At 36.9% G+C, this 18,312-nt stretch overlaps 1 protein-coding gene across 2 annotated transcripts in view; it reads left to right on the top strand.

The window, feature by feature from the left end:
* ABCA12 (ATP binding cassette subfamily A member 12) overlaps positions 1-18,312 on the top strand; it is a 231,137-nt gene that overhangs the window by 143,137 nt on the left and 69,688 nt on the right. For both annotated transcript variants that reach the window (XM_027873671.1, XM_027873672.1), the window contains exons 19-23: positions 1,138-1,257; positions 5,224-5,314; positions 8,534-8,713; positions 9,852-10,167; positions 12,033-12,147. In XM_027873671.1, coding sequence (XP_027729472.1) covers positions 1,138-1,257; positions 5,224-5,314; positions 8,534-8,713; positions 9,852-10,167; positions 12,033-12,147 — 822 coding nt within the window. The remainder of the gene's footprint in view (positions 1-1,137; positions 1,258-5,223; positions 5,315-8,533; positions 8,714-9,851; positions 10,168-12,032; positions 12,148-18,312) is intronic.

Genomic DNA, 18,312 nt, shown 5'->3' on the forward strand with positions numbered 1-18,312 from the left:
TTTCTAATGTGTGATGTACTAAACTAATGCTTTAAAAAAAAGAAAAACACCTGAATGTCCCTAAACTAAACTAACAACTAGCCATAAAAAGTACTCTGTGTGTCGAAGTAATCTTTCTTTAGACCAATGTAGAAATTCTTTGAGAATCACTTGTTTCTGAAACACTTACAGATTACCATAGGGCAGTTTATTATTTACAAAGAATCCTAAAGCAATATGATGTCTGCTTTTCCATTATGTAAATAACGTATATTTATTAAATCACCAGAAAAGACATGTAAAGATCATTCATCGTGCTGGTATATGAAAGAAATCCTTAGGAAGAGTTCTTGCTCTATTGGAGTCTAAGGTCCTGGGTTTGAATCCTAGCTGAGATTCAAACACAGACTGAGCTTCTCTCATTGTTTATTGATTGGTAAAGTGATGGGGCTGGACTAAGATTATGGGTCTCTTCTAGCTCAAAATATATAACTCTAAAAGTCCTCAGAATTTTTATGAATTATATTTTGCTAGTTTAAAGGAGCCTAAGATATTGGCAATAAAGGAAATTGTTTTCACTTTAATTTCATTTTTTAGACCAGAGGTTCATCATGTATCATGGTCCCCTTTGAAAGTCTAGTGAAACAAATCTGACCTCAGACACTTGACACTTGGTAGCTGTGTGACCCAGGGAAAGTCACTTAACCCTGATTGTCTCACTAAAAAGCCAAAAAAAAAAAAGTCTGGTGAAACCTGTAGACCCCTTCTCAGAATGCTGTTTTTAAATGCACTAAATAAAATACATAAAATTACAAAGGAAACCAACTATGTTGAAATATGGTTTCCAAAATGTCTTTTTTTTTTTTGGCTTTTTGGTGAGGCAATCGGGGTTAAACGACTTGCCCATGGTCACACAGCTCCCAACTGTCAAGTGTCTGAGGCTGACTTTGAGCTCAGGTCCTCCTGACTCCAAGGCCAGAGCTCCATCCATTGTGCCACCTAGCTGCCCCTTTTCAAAATATTTTTAAAACAACTTTACAGACCCAAGGTTAAGAATAACTGTTTTAGAACAGTTTCCATAAAGGTCATTAATATATGACTTATGCTAGTGTAGGAAATCCCTAGCAGATTAATTTTTTTTTCTTCTTTGTCTTTTAGTCCAATGTAACTCTGAGACAACTGGCAGAATTGAGAGAAAAATCTCAAGAATGGATGGATAAATCACCACTGTTCATGAATTCATTCCATCTGTTAAACCAAACGATCCCAATGCTTCAGGTACTCTTCTATGGTTCTGTCATCCATCTTAATAAGCATGACAGCTATTTAAGATGTTAATTATTATTATTATTATTATTATTATTATTATTATATGAACAAGTAGATGGTACCTAGGAAAAACTTCTGGCTTATAAACTACACCAGACAGATTAAAATGAGCAGATTAAAAGAAAAAAAATCAAGAATCTGAGAGTTAGAAGGAACTTCAGAGGCCCTCCAGTGCTACCCAGAGGGCACAGGAATCTTTTCTAAGCCATATCTAACAAGTCTAAACATATCTAATACATAAAATAAAAAATAAAATATCTAAAATCCAACCAGGAGAAACCAATTACTTCTTAAGAAAGCCAATTTCCCTTTGGAACCCTTCTAATTATTAGAAAGCATTTCTTTAAAGGTGGCCCTGAAATCCACCTCTCTTCAACATCCTCCTATTATTCCTATTAATTCTGGTGGCCAGGATGGGGCCACTGTAAGGATCCTGAAAACTCAGGATCTTTGTTGCTAACACGGATCTTATGCTAATTGTTTCTTGTAATCAACATCTCGGTAAGAAATATGACATTCCCCAGTAATAGTAATGACTTACCTTGCAAGATACTTATGAGCAAAGAAGCAGCCAATATTTACTTACAATTGGAAAATGCTATATAAGTCAAGTCAATAAGCATTTATTAAGCACTTACTATGTGCCAGGCACTGTGCTAAACAGCAGGAGTAGACAAGCAAAAAGATCAATAACCCTTGCCTTCAAAGACCTTACTTTCTAAAGGGGGGAAACAATGCATAAAAGGAAGGAAGAAAGGGTTGGGAGTGGGGAGGACATAATGGAAGAAAGAATTACAGAGCATCAGAAAGGATGACGGAGTGAAGATGGTTGGGCTGGACCCTTTCCTTAAATTAGAGGTTTGGGAAAGAGCTTGACCAATCAGAGGAAGAGCCATAAGTTTGGAATGATCTTCCAGGGGGAGAATCCTTAAAGAATGACTGCTATATTTTGGTTTTTATCCTGTCCCCCAATTGTATTTTCCTGTTGCAAGTAAAGGAAAGCTTTTGCCATCATTAAGCTAGCAGCAATCTGAAAACCAGCCATGACTTTTGGAGTATCTTGGGTAGTTATTATGGGCCAAGTAGTAGAATTTGGTATGAAAGCCAAGTATACTTTTCTATTTCTATTCTCATGGGTTATACAGCCTCTGGTTTCTCAGTTAACAATTTTGGACTTACTTAATGAAAACTCGATTTTCCTAGGAGAAAGATTAACTAGTTTTCTATAGTAAGCCCACTCTCACAGACTCCCCGAGATGGAAGACTCACCAGGGGCCATCTGGTTTGACCTATACCTGACCAGGAATTACCTCTTGTAGCATCTCCAATAAGTGATCATCTAGCTTTCTCTCAAAGAACTCCAGTGGTTTCTCATTAAACTTTTCTTAGTCAAATTGGCAATGGACATATTCTGCTGACATGTTGCATGCATAGAAGACACACTATAACCATGTTCATCCAAGAATTATTAATTAATAGAAAGAACTATTGCTATACTCTAGAACAAAATAAATCATTTATTTACATATCCATTTTCATTCCCTGAGAGAATAAGAATAGTTTTACAGGGTCCAGGCTATAGAGTTATACCTTATTACTTATTCTATTTCTATAGAATATGAATGTTAGGAAAAGAAAAACCATTTCTCTTTTGATAGCTTGATAGATTCCTGTAACTCCAGGAGGAATGAGCCACAAAAGAAGCCAGCTGTGTATTTCTAAAACCTGCCCCAAGCAAGTCCTGAAAACTCCCATGAGGCAGACTGCTTGGATTCCACCTCTGTATGCTGTATTCTGATCAGAACTGAAGGAAACCGTTTTTATCACTACCTCTTGTTAGAATCTCAAGCCAGACTTAAGTCCCACTGTGACGCACATATAATTAGTTTTGTAACCTTTTAAAAAATAAAACTTGCGAAGGTTTGAAAAATAGCTAGATATAGCAATACAATGTATTGCCCACAGAGATGCTTAGCACACACTGAGTCAGACTTTCTCTTCTGCAAGAATGCCTTCTAAGCAGAAAACCTTTCTGCCACTGTGTCTATATTAGTCATGTATACAAAGGAAATACTATGCAGGTGCTCTCTGTACATATGGCCAACTGGATGGCATAGCACATTCATTATGTTCCCAAATATGTAATTTGGGGATGTTATTTGATCCTTCTACCCACAAAAGTACAAAAGAAACAAAACAAAACAAAGTAATTGAAGAGAGACAGACTTTTGTTCACTGAAGGAAGAGTATCTTAAATTTAACAAGTATCCCAAGTTAACAAGCTATGTCTCAGGCACTGGGCTAAGTATTGGGGATATAAAAAAAGAAGTGAAACCACCTCTGCCCTCAAGGAATTTACATTCTAATGGGGAGAAAACATGTACAGATATATATAAAATGAATATCAAGTGGTTATAGGTGGAAAGGCAGTAGCATCAGGGGTACTAACTTACAAGAAGAAATATACCTCATTAGGTCACTTAAATTATTTACATGAATTAACAAGTGTCAGGGAAAAAATAACAAAGGTATTTGAGCTCTAGTTTTCAATAAGGTTAGACCAGCTCCATAGAATCACATAGGCAAATTTCAATGATGTTATGTATGCACATATTCCAGGCACATCAGATCATCACTTTTCCCTTTTTTCATTTCTAAAAGTATCTATTCAGAGAAGTGAAATCTTATTGCTTGTATGCTCTACATTTAAAAAAAAATTCTAACTATTGCAACTTTGGTTTAACAGCTTTTTGATTTTATAAGTGATACATCATAACTCCCTCACTTGCTGTGACCAGTTGTTACAATATATTTTCTGTCAAGAGCTTTGCAACCCTTTTGCATTGCTAATTGGCTTTTTACAATGAATTTTTAAGTATAAATATCCATCTGATTTTAAAGAGTGGTTATAAAGCCATTTCCACTAACAATCAGTAATTGGGAAATAGAAGGTTTTCAAGAAAAGTAGAAGATTTTCTCTAGTTACTGCAATTACCTTTACTTATTTAGCCAGGCATGCTAAGTTTTTCAAAGCCAGTTTAAGTTTTTATATTTGCTAACCTGACTCATGTCTTCCTAGACAGCAGAAATTTCCAGGTGTGAGAGAAGTTTCCAACTGTGATCCTTGGAGTTAGATGTAAAAATCTGGGAGATTAATGGACACAAGCTAACTTCTAGAGCTTAGGAAACCAAAGTATTCAAAGTTGAAACTCAAAAGCTATGGCCTTTGGCCAAAAATATGACTGTTTTGATGAATAAACCACAAGTCTAGTCAACCCAATAACCTCATCCATCTTCCATTTACTTATCTATTATACCCTAATAATTCCCTTAAACTCCAACAGCGTTCTTCCTACATAATTCCCCACAGTCCTTTTATGATTTACTTCTTTCTCCTCATTTCTCCATGGCCCTTCTTTATTTCACCCATTAGCAAAAAGGAAGGAGAGGGGTAGCTTTAAATGCTTATCTAAGCCTTTCTTAGGTCATTGCAACACATTATTATTAGTCAAGCTCTACATATGTAAAGAAGAGTTTCCCATTTCATCACATACTGAAATTGTAGCATTAATTAATGTAGAGAGTTGAGGAAGGTTGAAGTGAATAAAATTCCCAAGTCTTGTATGTCATAATCACATTTAGCAACATTGGGATGCCATCCAATGAATGGTGCCTACATTCTGAAGTTTGCTTCCTTATAGCACTAATTAAACAAAGATCCACCTCTTCATTGCCAGCAGCACAAGCACCATCTTCCTTTGTCAGGGATTTGAATGTATGCCTTTGTAAGATGATGCATCGGTAATGCACAATAACTGTTAACGCCTCTCGCTGTGGGTGTTATTAGGGAGACAATGATTAAACTTGTTTTGTTCTTGCATTTAAACTAATTCTCTATTATTATTTGTTTGTTAGAATACTCTGAGGAACCCCTTTGTGCAAGTTTTTATAAAATTCTCTGTGGGACTTGATGCAGTTGAGCTCCTGAAACAGATAAATGAGCTTGGTAAGTCACTGTTAGATTATGCAGTTTCATGGGACCTTTTATTCCCAGATCCTGTCAGGAAAAAGAAAATGGTATCCTACACCAGAACTCCTTTCCACTTTGTATTCTGCACTGTTTCTTGCTAGGTTCTGGTTATTCCATTACTCTAAGGGAAATAAATCCTCTGCCACATTTTCCATCCCCTGCATCCTCAGTCAAGTGTACACTTACTTACAGTTTTTCAGTCATTTTTCAGTTGTGTCCAACTCTTTGTGACCGTATTTGCAGTTTTCTTGGCAAAGATACTAGAGTGGTTTGCCATCTTCTTCTCCAACTCATTTTACAGATGAAGAAACTGAGGCAAACATGATTAAGTGACTTGCAAAGGGTCACATAACTCGTAAGTGTCTGAGGCCAGATCTGAACTCAGAAAGGTGTCTTCCTGACTCCAGGTCCAGCATTCTACCCACTGGGTCACCTAGCTGCCACACACTTAATTTACAAGGGGTACCAAACTCTTCTTTGATGATTAACTTCTCCGATAGTTAACCTTTCTCATTATGGATGACACAAAGCACTCAGAAATAATAACACAAAATTAACCAGGCAAATGAAGTTTCCCATTTACCTGACCACAGATGGTTTCCAAGTTTGTAATATAAAGCATTGTTTTTCATTATACAAAGCTCTTAACACAAAGCAAGTTCTTAATATCAGTGAACGCTGACATCATGATAAGTTGCTGGTTGTGGATGAGGGCAAAATAATTCATTAGTAATCACTGACTTTTAACGTTGTATGCCCACTGTTGAGCCATAGCTAAGACACAAGTGGAATATGTGCATCAGGCCATGAGTAGAAAGACAAAAGTGATGGATTGTCTCAGAATGAAAACAAGCTAATAGCTAGTGAGGCAGGGATGGGTTCTTCTCTCTCAAGGTTATTTAAAAGGATTTGTAAAGAAGATGAAAAGAAGCCGAGAGAACTTTGGCATTCCCTCTGCCACATTCCCACCTTCACCCCAAAGGATACAAGTCATCTCATTCAGTTTATGTCTGATGTGCTGTTGCTATGCAACCCCTGAAATAAGAGCATCGATATTAGGAAGAGGTAGAGTGAAAGAAAGCACGTCCTCATGCTAGGTAGTAGCCTGTTTGGGGGCTGCTTCACTGGTGGTATAGGCTACAAACCATTAGAAAGAAACCATGCCTAAGTTTAGCCTCCAAATAATATCTAAGTTCTAGGACATTTGTGATGCCCAATACCTGTTTATAAGAGAATAAATAATAAAAGATTTTCTGTCTCAAAAGAAATCACTTAAGCTTTCATTTCTGCTAAGAAATATTTTTAGTTAAGGATATAGGATAGTCAAAGGATCGAGGATAAAATAATTTTCAGTTCCAAAAATTTTGGAAGCATGTAGAGGTAAGATTTAAAGTTTAAAATATGAGGCTGATGATAGTCTAACTTTGAGACTGATGGTCATAAAATTATTAGGTAGTTTAAAGTTTGCTGTGGTAAGATCAAAGAGAAAATTTTCCATTTGTCCCCATTGTATTTTAAATTCCAATTAAAGATCCCTCAAAATTGCAAGAGAATCTCTGCCTTAGATTGCATTGTATTGATTTCCTATGGCCACTGGAGGCCACTGTTCAACCATAATTTCCCCCCTCCCCCACCATTTTCCACAACACAAGCCATTTACTTTAAATTCTAATGCAAAATGCTTGCGAGTAGTTGACTTCTCTAGAGAATTTAATTTTGTTTTAAAATATTTTGGGGACATTTGGTTGGCAAAGAAGAATTCATAATATTTAGTATATTTTTATTCATGACAATCGAGTCAGGAGGTGAAAATTCAATCAACCATAATGTTATATTCATGTTTGTTTTCATATAATTTGTTCATAATAGATTATATTGCAAGGATACCACAAAATCAAAGAAAAATTAGCTCATTCTTTTTTCATAGTGGAGTAATTGTCTAAAACAAATCCATCCATTCATCCATCCATCCATTCATCCACTCACTATATTAGGTGCCATAAGTTCTAGGCTACTTGATTTATATTAATATCAAGGTAACTCACATAGTTCTTAAATAATTTAATTATATATGCATGTATATGCCATATAATTTGTACTTTTCTTTAAGAAATATTTCTATAGCCTGTTTCATTTGCTGATTGCTCTGTTATTATTCTAATATTCCAGGTATAATTTCCTTTGCTCAGTTTTGCTCTATGCTTCCATATGCCACCTGTTTAGCTAATTCTAAATTCCTCGTTCACCTCCTATTTTGTAGTTTTCTCTCTAGCAACTTATAGATGATAATAATAATAGTAGCATTTATTTAGCACCTTAAGGTTTGCAAAGCACTTTACATATGCAATCTAATTTGATCCTCACAAAAAATCCTGGGAGGTACAGACTATTTTTATTCCCAATTTAGAGATGAGAAGACTGAGACACAGAAAGGTTAAATTTGTCCAGGGTCACATAGGTAATAAGTACCTGTCTGAGTCAGTATTTGAATTTAGATCTTCCTGCCTTCAAGTTCTATGCTCTATCTACTAAGCCAGTTCATTGTGTTCCCCTGTCCTGTGAGTGTTCCCTGGGAAGGAAGAGAGAGACTTGCATGTTGGACAATGTTGTTGAACTACTCAAGAATGTAGGCATAGGAGATAGGAACAAGACCTATGATCTCACTGATATAGGGAGCTAGACCTTCTCTATCCCCTCCCTCCTCACCTTTCAGATAAGGAAACTGAATCCCAGAAAAGTTGTGACTTTCCCAAGGTCACATAGCTAGAAGTAGCAGAACCAAGATTTTAAACCTGTATCCTCTGATTCCAAATCTAATGTTCTTTCTACTGTATCATACTGCATTACTGTGACAATTAGCTTCTTGATCTTCGATCACTATTCGAGATAGTATAACATGTAAGTTTTTTAGTTGCCTTTAACTTGATCTTGGCACAATGTTACTTTTAACGTCTATCAGATGAAAATTCTCTTTGTTGAATATTTGCGTTACAGAATAAATTTTGCCTGATGCGCTTCTTTGAATTTTTCCATATTAAAGCGCATTTCCCCCATGTCTTCAATTTTCTAGCACTTTCTTTTATGTGTAACATTTAGTGGCAAATCAGTGCTTTTGATGCATCATTATGAGAATCAGGATGGTGATGTTTTCTTTTCTTTTCCCGCATTGGCTTTTGTTTTGCTTCACTTCTCCAGATATTTTAAGGCTAAAATTACAGAACAACATTGGCATCATTGATCAGCTTAATACACTGTCTGCCCTGACAGTCAACATTTCCTCCTGTGTATTATATGATCGCATTCAGCCAGCAAAAACTGTAGCTGAAATGGAGGTGGAAGCTCAAAGGCTATACAAGAACAATGAACTTTTTGGAAGTAAGTTTGACTCTGCTTTTGTTTGAACCATCCATTGCCAATACACAGATTCATCCCAATCAGGTTCTCAAGGTGCTTTCCATGTTCCCCATGCCTGAGACCTCAGGCAACTGAACAGAGCAGCCTCTTACACAAGAACTCCACCTCCACCCCTGACAAAGTTACAGCCAAAGGAAGCAAACCTATAGTAGAAAAGGAAACAAATCCTTTACAATCATGCAAGTCCAGCAAGAAAAAGGCAAAATGTTTGAGTTAACAGGATCTCCAGAGGACACGTATACCTAAAAACCTCTGTATACTCTCTGCAGCATTTCTGAATAGCATTCATTCAGCTTTTACTTGAAGCCCTATAATGAGAGGGAACTTATTTCCTTTGATCCCTATATCTGTGCACGTACGTCCCTGTTCTGTGTTGTTGTCTACTGGGGAGATAGAGGGAGTCTCATGTAATTGGGCTGTGCTGCTGAACTGCCTGAGGTTGGAGGCATGGCATTTCAATGATGTTGGAAGTTCCCACAAAGAGACCATGCAATTCATGCTCTCATAGAGTTGTCTAGAATGCAGAAAGATATGACTTGCCCAAGGACATATAAGTAGTAAGTATCAGAGACAAGATGCAAACCCAGATCTTCCTGTTTCTAAGGATGCCTCTCTATTCTCTATTCTATGCTACCTGAGGTTGTAAGAATGGAAGAAAATAGAGGGATATGACTGAGTTGAATGTATGTCACAAGATCAGCAAAAGTGATGTTAATGATGGGATCTTCTGAGTCTTTCTTTTCTCCTTTAGGACACGTTAATGTTAGAGGTCACGAGACTGACAATTATTTGGTCAAATTAATTCCATAATTATAATAATTTTATAGAATATTTATAGATAGTGGGTAATAGCTTTAATCTGCTATTGAGTTTGTTATTTTTTCAGAGACTGAAACATCACGTTACACCTTCATAAAAACTGCCATGTCCCCCCTTTCTTATTCATCAAGAGTTCTTGTCTTATTATTAACCTCTTGTCTTATTATTAACCCAAATGGTAAAATGTTTGGCTGCCCTTTTATGGAGGCCTCCAAACTACAGTAAGTAACCTCAACCATTAAGTGATTTTTCTTTTTTTCTTTCATCATTTTCATTTTAGGTGTTATTTTCAAGCTTCCTTCTAACAGAAGTAGGCAGAGAATAGACAACCTCGATGGCAGCTCCCTTCCTCCACTAATAGAATACACCATCCGAATGAGTCTCAAGACAGCACAAACAACCAGCAGTCTCCGGAACAAACTCTGGGCTCCCGGTCCACATAATTCTCCATCACAAAACCAGATCTATGGCAGAGCATTTATCTACTTACAGGATAGCATTGAAAGAGCTATCATTGAATTGCAGACTGGGAGGAATTCACAGGAAATAGCAGTTCAGGTTCAAGCAATCCCCTACCCCTGTTTCATGAAGGACAAGTGAGTCTCTATGCTTTAACTTACGTAATAAGGTACAACTTCTATGAGCACCTTTTGGTATCAGTTCAAACACAATCATTGGAATCAAATGCTTAGTACAAGCCTTCATCAAATGTTGTCATGTCAGACTCTTCATGACCCCTTGTGGGTTTTCTTGGCAAGGTATCTGGAGTGGTTCGCCATTTCTTTCTCTAGCTCATTTTACAGATAAGGAAAACAATGAAAACAGGGTTCAGTGACTTGCCTAAGGTCACACTGCTAGTTTAAGTGTCTGAGGCCAGATTTGAACTCAGAAAATGAGTCTTCCTGATTCCGAGCCTCCAAAGTGATCACACACACACACATGCCCACCCCGTCTTGAAGACGTGCTCCATTATGACAATGCCTTGTCTTAATGAATTAGAACTGATAGATAGGGAGAAAGACCACTGGTATAAACAACAAATAGAAGTAAACTGAGTGCTACCTCTTTCCAGTCTCTAGTTCTTTCTGAAAATAAATGGGAATCCAGATGGAGAAATTGAAAAATAGAGAGAGAGGGAATCTTTGTCTGAATTGTTCCTCTGTGATAAGTGTTCTAAGAAGCATGTCAATGTCACAAGAAGAATCTGGGACAACTTCATGGAATAGTCCCTTTGCCAAGGACTCTTTCAACATCTCAAATGGCTTTGCAAATGAATTTTTTTAAAATTAAAGATAACTTTTTCAGGCAGTAAATTTTAATGTTCATTAAGTCTGCCTGTCTGCTAGAACAAAATAACTCCTACTTCAATGGCGGTTTAAAAAAAAAAGATGCAAGAATATGTGCTTGAAGCCCATCCACCTACAGAGTTTATTGGAAGCTATTCCTTAGTGCCCCCCCCCCCCAAAAAAGAGATAATAACGGTGGGAATTTAGCCACCATGGCAGGCATGTAGAGGATATGTCCTGGGGGAAGGTGGCTTTTTTGGTCTTCCTCATGTTATAACTGCACATAAGCAGGCCAGCCCCCTTGCTGTAACATGGACTCTGAAGACCTTTCTTATAGTGTCCATCAAATTGCCTGTAGGGATCCCAGTAAGTGTTGTTGCCTAAATGTTTATCCTGGGATGTTCGTGGTTATAAATTTCATTTGAGGCAGTATTGGCTAAATGCTTCCTAAGAGTAGAAAATCATTCTTTTGATTAGATGAATCATTCGGCAAGATAAATGGAATGCCATCTACTTCTCTGTTGTATTCAATTTTGTATCAGCCAATGAGATCTTGATTATTAAAGATTACAAGTTAACTTTCTTACCAAAACTACTCAAAGCCATTCTCCAAAACATACCACTGCCTATCTGTGGAATCTCAAATTGTACTGACAGCAGGGAAGCATGGAATTCAGGGGGTCCCTTCCCCAATTAATTTGGCTTCATTAATATTAGATTAATAGAATGGATTGAGGGTTGATCCTGAAGTCAGAAAAATGTGAATTCAAGTCCTCCTTTTGCCCCATGCCATCCTTGATTAATTCTCTCTTTTTTTTGGAGGCAGTCAGGGTTAAGTGACTTGTCCAGGGTCACACAGCCAGTCTGATGCCAGATTTGAACTCAGGTCCTCCTGACTTGAGGGCCAGTGCTCTATCTACTGTACCACCTAGCTGCCCCTCATTAACCCATTCTTTAAGACTACCAGGCAATCCATCTGTATTTGAGAGAGAGCTTTTCAAATGAGTTCCTGAAATTGGTAGAATCAAAAATAAGTCAAGACTTTTAAAAAATGATTACTCTTATTTTCAAACATGTATATGTTTTCAATGTGAGGGAAAGGGTATTTATGATGTTTTATTCTTCACCTTTGCCATTATCCATTTTGATGAGTGCTATCATTTTTTTTCCCCCAGCTTTTTAACCAGTGTTTCCTACTCACTTCCTATCGTGCTTATGGTAGCCTGGGTTGTGTTTATAGCTGCTTTTGTGAAAAAGCTTGTTTATGAGAAAGACCTGCGGCTCCATGAGGTAGGTTGAGAATTCTTAGTACCCTAAAATTTCCAATAAGTTCATTTCTTATTAGAATAAATTACTGTGATTTCATTTAGACCAGCATGAACATGAAAAGCTTAACCTCACAGTGTGAATTAGCTCTAAGGGAAAACCTTTTGAGAATTATAATGAAAATGGATAAGGCTTTTCTACACAAACTTCACAACCCCTCGCTTTCCTTTACCCCACCAAAAAAAATGCAAATCTACTGAGCATTTATTAAATGCCTACCATGTGCAAGGCCTTGTATTAGGCAAGGGGGATAGACAAAACCAAAACAATCCATGCCATCAAGAAGCTTACATTAGATTAGAAAGTATACAATATGAAAACAGAAAATAATATAAATGATAATTTGAAGAGGGAGAAAGTCCTACAAACTTGGGGAGACAGGATATAGAATGTTCTTTGTGGGTTTTTAATATGTATATATATTTCAGTCTAAATAAATATTAATAGTATTATCATGAATGTAACTGTCACTCAAGAATAACTCCATTGCAATTGGGATAATGGAAGTCTGAATAGTAACTCTCAGATTGGAGGATTATTAGCATAATAACCAAATGGAATCCAGAAATAGCTGTTGGAGCCACCTCTTATGTGTCTCCACATTGTATACAATGCCTCTTCAAGTATCTAGGAAATAATTCCCCATCTTAGAAATTCCTTTTCCATCAATCACTGCCTCTTTCCCCTGCACCATATACACACCTGCTCCTGATGTTTCCAGGGACTCAAAATGCACCCCAATCATCATAATGATGACAGATCTCGGTCATATTGGGTCATATTGTGTTTTCCTGTTGTTGTTGTTGTTGTTGTTTTTTCATGTGGAATGAATGAATGAAAAATATTTATTAAGCATTTATTTAGTGCAAATCTCTGAGGTTATATGAAAACTGGGATAATCTTTGGTCTCAAAGAGCTCATGTTCCAATGGAGAGAATGTAGCAGGTTTTAGCTGAAAGTTGGTTGAAAAGGCCTAGTCGTTTTTGGAGTGCCATGACAAAGTAAATGGGAATACATCTCCTATAATATTATTTTTATGGATATCCATTTATGAGGTGGAGTCACTTGAGTTTGGGGCTAAGAACTTTCTTTTCTGGGTCTTCAGTAGTTTAGCTACTGAGCAAGTGGGGATTGTGGCACTTTCAGAGGCACTAGGTTGTATCTCATTATTATATCTGAGATATATATATATATGAGATATATTATATATATATTATATTTGAGATGCATCTGAAATATATTGTATCTCATAACTCTTGTATTAACAGGGGTTAATGGCCTGGACATTAATGAGAGCTGGTCTGGAAGCTGGGTTGCTGGTCTAGGGGATTCTGCTGTGCTAGATCTCACCTACCCCTCACTGGCAGTTTGTCAGCCACTGGTGGTGTTGGTGTTAGGAATGTCAGCTCCTTCTCCCCAATGGTTGCCTCCCTCAATAATGGTTCCAGGCATCAGGCTGAAAGAAGAGCCAGGTGGCTAGGCCAAAGGATAGGGAGGGATGTTGCTATTATGAGGAGTTCTTGATTTCAGGATCCTGGACTGGGAAGGTAATGGTGAAGGTGAAAACAATACATTATTTTAAAGATGTTATTCAAAGATGTTGTTCAATGATGAGACCCTGTTAGAATGCCAAGTGCACTATGAACATTTCTATATTAATGAGGTCACTCTTGTATTCCTAAGAGGGGAAAGGAAAGAGAGGAATTATTTCAAGCAAGCTAGGTTATTAGAGAAAGGCCTAGAGGGTCTGGATTGATGACAAGAGTGACCTGGTGGCCATGAATAGGTTCTGCAGACTGGCCTCCCTACACTGATTGGTCAGCTTTCTCTACAAAAACTCAGGAGCCTCCCATTCTTGTTAGAAAAGTATCATCTTTCCTGCATTACCCCAGCGTATAGACTCAAAATGGTGATTACCTGGATGGTCTGTGGGTGTATCCGGGTATTATAGAAAAAAGCAAAGCATGACTTGTAGACTTTTCCAAACTGAAGATATGAAAGGAGTGTGGCTGCAATCATTATACTCTGCAATTCTGCCTCTCTGCGCTGCAGAATTACATAGAATCTCAAAGCAAGCAATCTTATATCAAATTTTTGTAAGCCCCAGTGCTTGGTCTTCTGCGGCTGTGTTTTCCAAGGAATAATGCTTGGCTGGAGTTTGATGTCACATTGTCACCAGACTCAGGAAGCCACCCAATGGTCGTGTGATCTTGTCTAGTTCATTTCCAATTTGTCATTCACCAAGTCCTTAGAGAGGATGCGTCTCCCTAAGCAAAATCAGTAACATCTTTCAGCTTGGTGTGATAGATGGAACTGGCACATTGTCTCATATAGGTTTATTTCCTCACATAGTTAAGTTATATATATCTTAAATATAGCAAATTCAGGTAACTTTGAGCCTGAGGGTGACCTGTAGATTATTTCAACCCCTTTATTTTGTAGGTGGAAAAGGCAAGACCTAGAGAGTGAGTGAATCACCCAAGTTATGTGTCTGGTTAATGGCAAAACTAGGATTGAAATCCAGGGCTTCGACCTCACCTTCACATCCCTTCCCCCAGCCAGCATTCTTCTCCAAATAATGCCGCTTCTGCACACCCTTACCTCTGTAGCTTGTGCATTTTGATAGCATAGTTATCAAAACCCAACAATTCCTGAATTATTGACAAAGGGTTTTTTCCTAGTAATGATCACAGCCTACTAAGTTGAAAGAGTTTTTCAGAGGCTCAGAATAATTTACTAACATCTGCTTCCAGGTCGCTAGACTACAGCTGCATATAGACAGTATTGTCCTACTTACGAATAGCCAGACTTCCAGGAATCTCTACCAACCAGTCCCAGGTTTTTCCCTCAATTCAGGACAAGGTTATAACATTGTTATTAAGTCAGTAGCTAATGTAGCTGCTAGTTCTTCCTTCTCTGGCCTTTCCTAAGAATATTGCTCCACTGAGTTCACCAGACTTTCTAATGAAATTAGACCACATATTAGCACATGATAAGATTCTTTACAGAAGCAAATCAGTCAGTAAGTTTTGAGTTTGGGTTTGTTTTGTTTGTTTTTTAATATTTGTAGAAAATCTGCTGCTTGTGTCTTTTCCTCATTTTAACCCTTCAAAACATAACTAAAACAGAATATAATTAAAATAAATATTTTATGGATACTTTTTTATACAACTATTATTTCCCACAAAATCATCCTCTGTAAAACCCTCCTTCCTAACAAAGAAAAACATAAGCAAAATAAAACCAACCCAGCGACTGTCTCAGAACTCTTTGGTGACAATATACATCCATAGTCCATAGCCTTTCTAGAAAGAAGAGGAAAGTGTTTCATCTTGAGATCTCTTGTTTCTAATTCTGGGCCACTAAAAAGCATATTTAGTATGATGCATTAGACATTATATATAATTCGAATTCTGATGTCTATTAGTGTTGCTTCTCAGATACATTATTGCAGCCATTATCTCTATTGTGCTCTTCATTCTGTTTTCTCTAGTTTCAATCTCTTCCTGCACTCTCTTCGTACCTCTGAATTCCTTGTTTTATTCTTTTGGGCACCATATATTCCATGGCATTCAGATGACATAAGTTGTTCAGCCATTTCCTCAATTAATGGGTGCTCCTTTTGTTTTTAATTCTGGACTGCACCAAAGAACATTGCTACGAAAATTTCATTATATATATGGGATTTTTTGGCGGGGGAGTTCCACAGTATGGAACCCCATATGTACCATAGTAGAATCACTGGGCCAAAGGGTATGAAGAATTTAGTATTTTTTCTTACATGTTACAAATTGATTTCCAGAACAGTTGCTTCAATTCACAGCTCCACCAATGTATTAATATGCTTGTCTTCCTACAGTTATTGCAATAATAACTATTTCTATTTTTTATCATCTTTGCCAATTTCATAGGTATGAGGACAAACCTCAGAGTTGTTTTAACTTACATTTTTCTTACTGTGATTTGGTGTATTTTTTCATGTAGTTATTCATAGTTTCTTTTTTTAGATTTTGAGAATATATATCTTTTACCTGCACATCTCTTGGCCAATAATTATTCTTGGTTGTATATTTATGTCAATTCTTTATATTCTGAATATCAGACTTCTATCAGAGAAGTTTGATGCAAGGATTTGTCACTTACCTTACATTTTCTTTTAAAATTTCTGTCAACATTTGTTTTGCTTATACAAAAATATTTTATTTTAAACATTCATTTTTAATATTTAGTTTAAAAATTTTCGAGTTCCAAATTCTTTCCCTTGTGCCCCAAGATGATATCAATTATACTTATGAAATCATGCAAAACATATTTCCACATTATCCATGTTGCAGACATATACACACACAAACACAAGAAAAATAAAGAAAATGAAAAAAGTATGCTTCACTCTGCACCCAGAGTTCATTGGTTCTCTCTCTGGAGGTGGATAGCATTTTTCATCATGTCTTCAGTGTCATCAAGGCATCATTGTCTTGGATCACTGTATTGATCAGAGTACCTAAGTATTTCACAGTTAATCATTGTTACAATATAGTAGTTACTGTGTGCAATGTTCTCCTGGTTCTGCTCACTTCACTTTAATGCAAAATCTTTTAAACTTTACATAATCAAAATTTGCCACAAGTGGATCTTCCTATCATGCTGGGTCCTTCCTTGATCTTTTCTTATATTGTGAAGATACCAGTGGAACATTTGGACTGTCCATCTTTTCCTCATACCATATGGCTAGCTTATCTCTTTTTTCAATCACATATTGCTTTGAGGACATCCTTTAACCTGGTTCTTTATGGTTTCTTTTTTGTTCTTTGTTGCCAATCATGCTCCTACCCGTCATATATGATTCCATTGGCCTCTAAGTGATAGTTATGATTACTATAGTCACAGTGAAACATGATTTGGAGTCATATTGAAACTTCTATGATGGATTTATGAGATGAAGTGAGTAAAAATCACAGTTGATGGCTTGGTATTTAAATTTGGGGTGAGGGGAACATCCTCATCTATGAGATCATGGATCATTTAAGTATAATCAAGGTGATTTCTCCAGTTTCTGACTTTACCTTATTTGGTGGTAAATTCTCCCCCTCACCATTAGTCTCTTGTCAATGCCCAAGTTTAAAATTCCCATGGCATTGTTATGGATCTATCTGATCCTGATTGGACTATCCTTCTTTTCATCTTGTTTTGCCATTGATTGGGTACGGCACTAGTGGTAGCAACAGACCAATCCGGAGTTTAAGAAGCAGATCGATCATTACTTTGGGCAGGTTTAGGAGACAGAAATCAGGGCTGATTGTGAAGCTGATCCCAGAGCAGGAGACTTACACAAAACAAAATGTAGTCAACACTTTTCTTTGTGAGTCATTCTTCACCAGGATGATGGATCCTTCCTTCTTATTGTAGCGATTTTGGCAGTGTATGCCCATAAACTGCTGTATCCTGTGATTGCCCCTCCTTTTTTTTACACTACTGTATTCATTGTTAGCATTCTGATGCTGCACTGATTCCTAGAAAGGAGAAATAACTGCAAATACCTATTTTCCAACAACTATCCATGACACCAAAATAACTGTGTTCTTGTGGAGACCTATGGTCAAGACTCTCCCTTTTGCTAAGTCTAGGAAGTGAAACTCTGATCCTAAGTCTTTAAAGCTTGAGTGGGTTTGAGTCTATTTTTCAGGTGTGCCAAATTATCTTTTTACAAGTCAGTAAATAAAGGGATTTCCAGATATATAAAAGGGTCACACTACAAATGGCAATTGTCAAGAAAAAAAATATAATATATTTATACAGAAAGTCAGCTGTATTTCATGACTCTGATAATAGCTTAGAGATTTTGTACCCAACAGTGAAATACATTGACACATCTACAACTATCAGATGTTAGTTCTAAAAGGAAGCTTTTTTCTATTTCCTAGCGGTGAATATTTGAGCAGTTCTATTCATTTTATGTTTATGTAGTAGACATTTAGCAAGTGAATCATTTTAGAAATTTTTAACTACCTGTATACACATTCAAATCAGCTATGATAACTTCCTGGCACAGTTGCATGCTAAATTAAATACAGCCCTCTTAACATTTCTTTCTTTCTTTCTTTCTTTCTTTCTTTCTTTCTTTCTTTCTTT

The sequence above is a fragment of the Vombatus ursinus genome, unplaced genomic scaffold (assembly GCF_900497805.2).
Source record: "Vombatus ursinus unplaced genomic scaffold, bare-nosed wombat genome assembly UNPS02014802.1, whole genome shotgun sequence".
Taxonomy (NCBI): Eukaryota; Metazoa; Chordata; class Mammalia; order Diprotodontia; family Vombatidae; genus Vombatus; species Vombatus ursinus.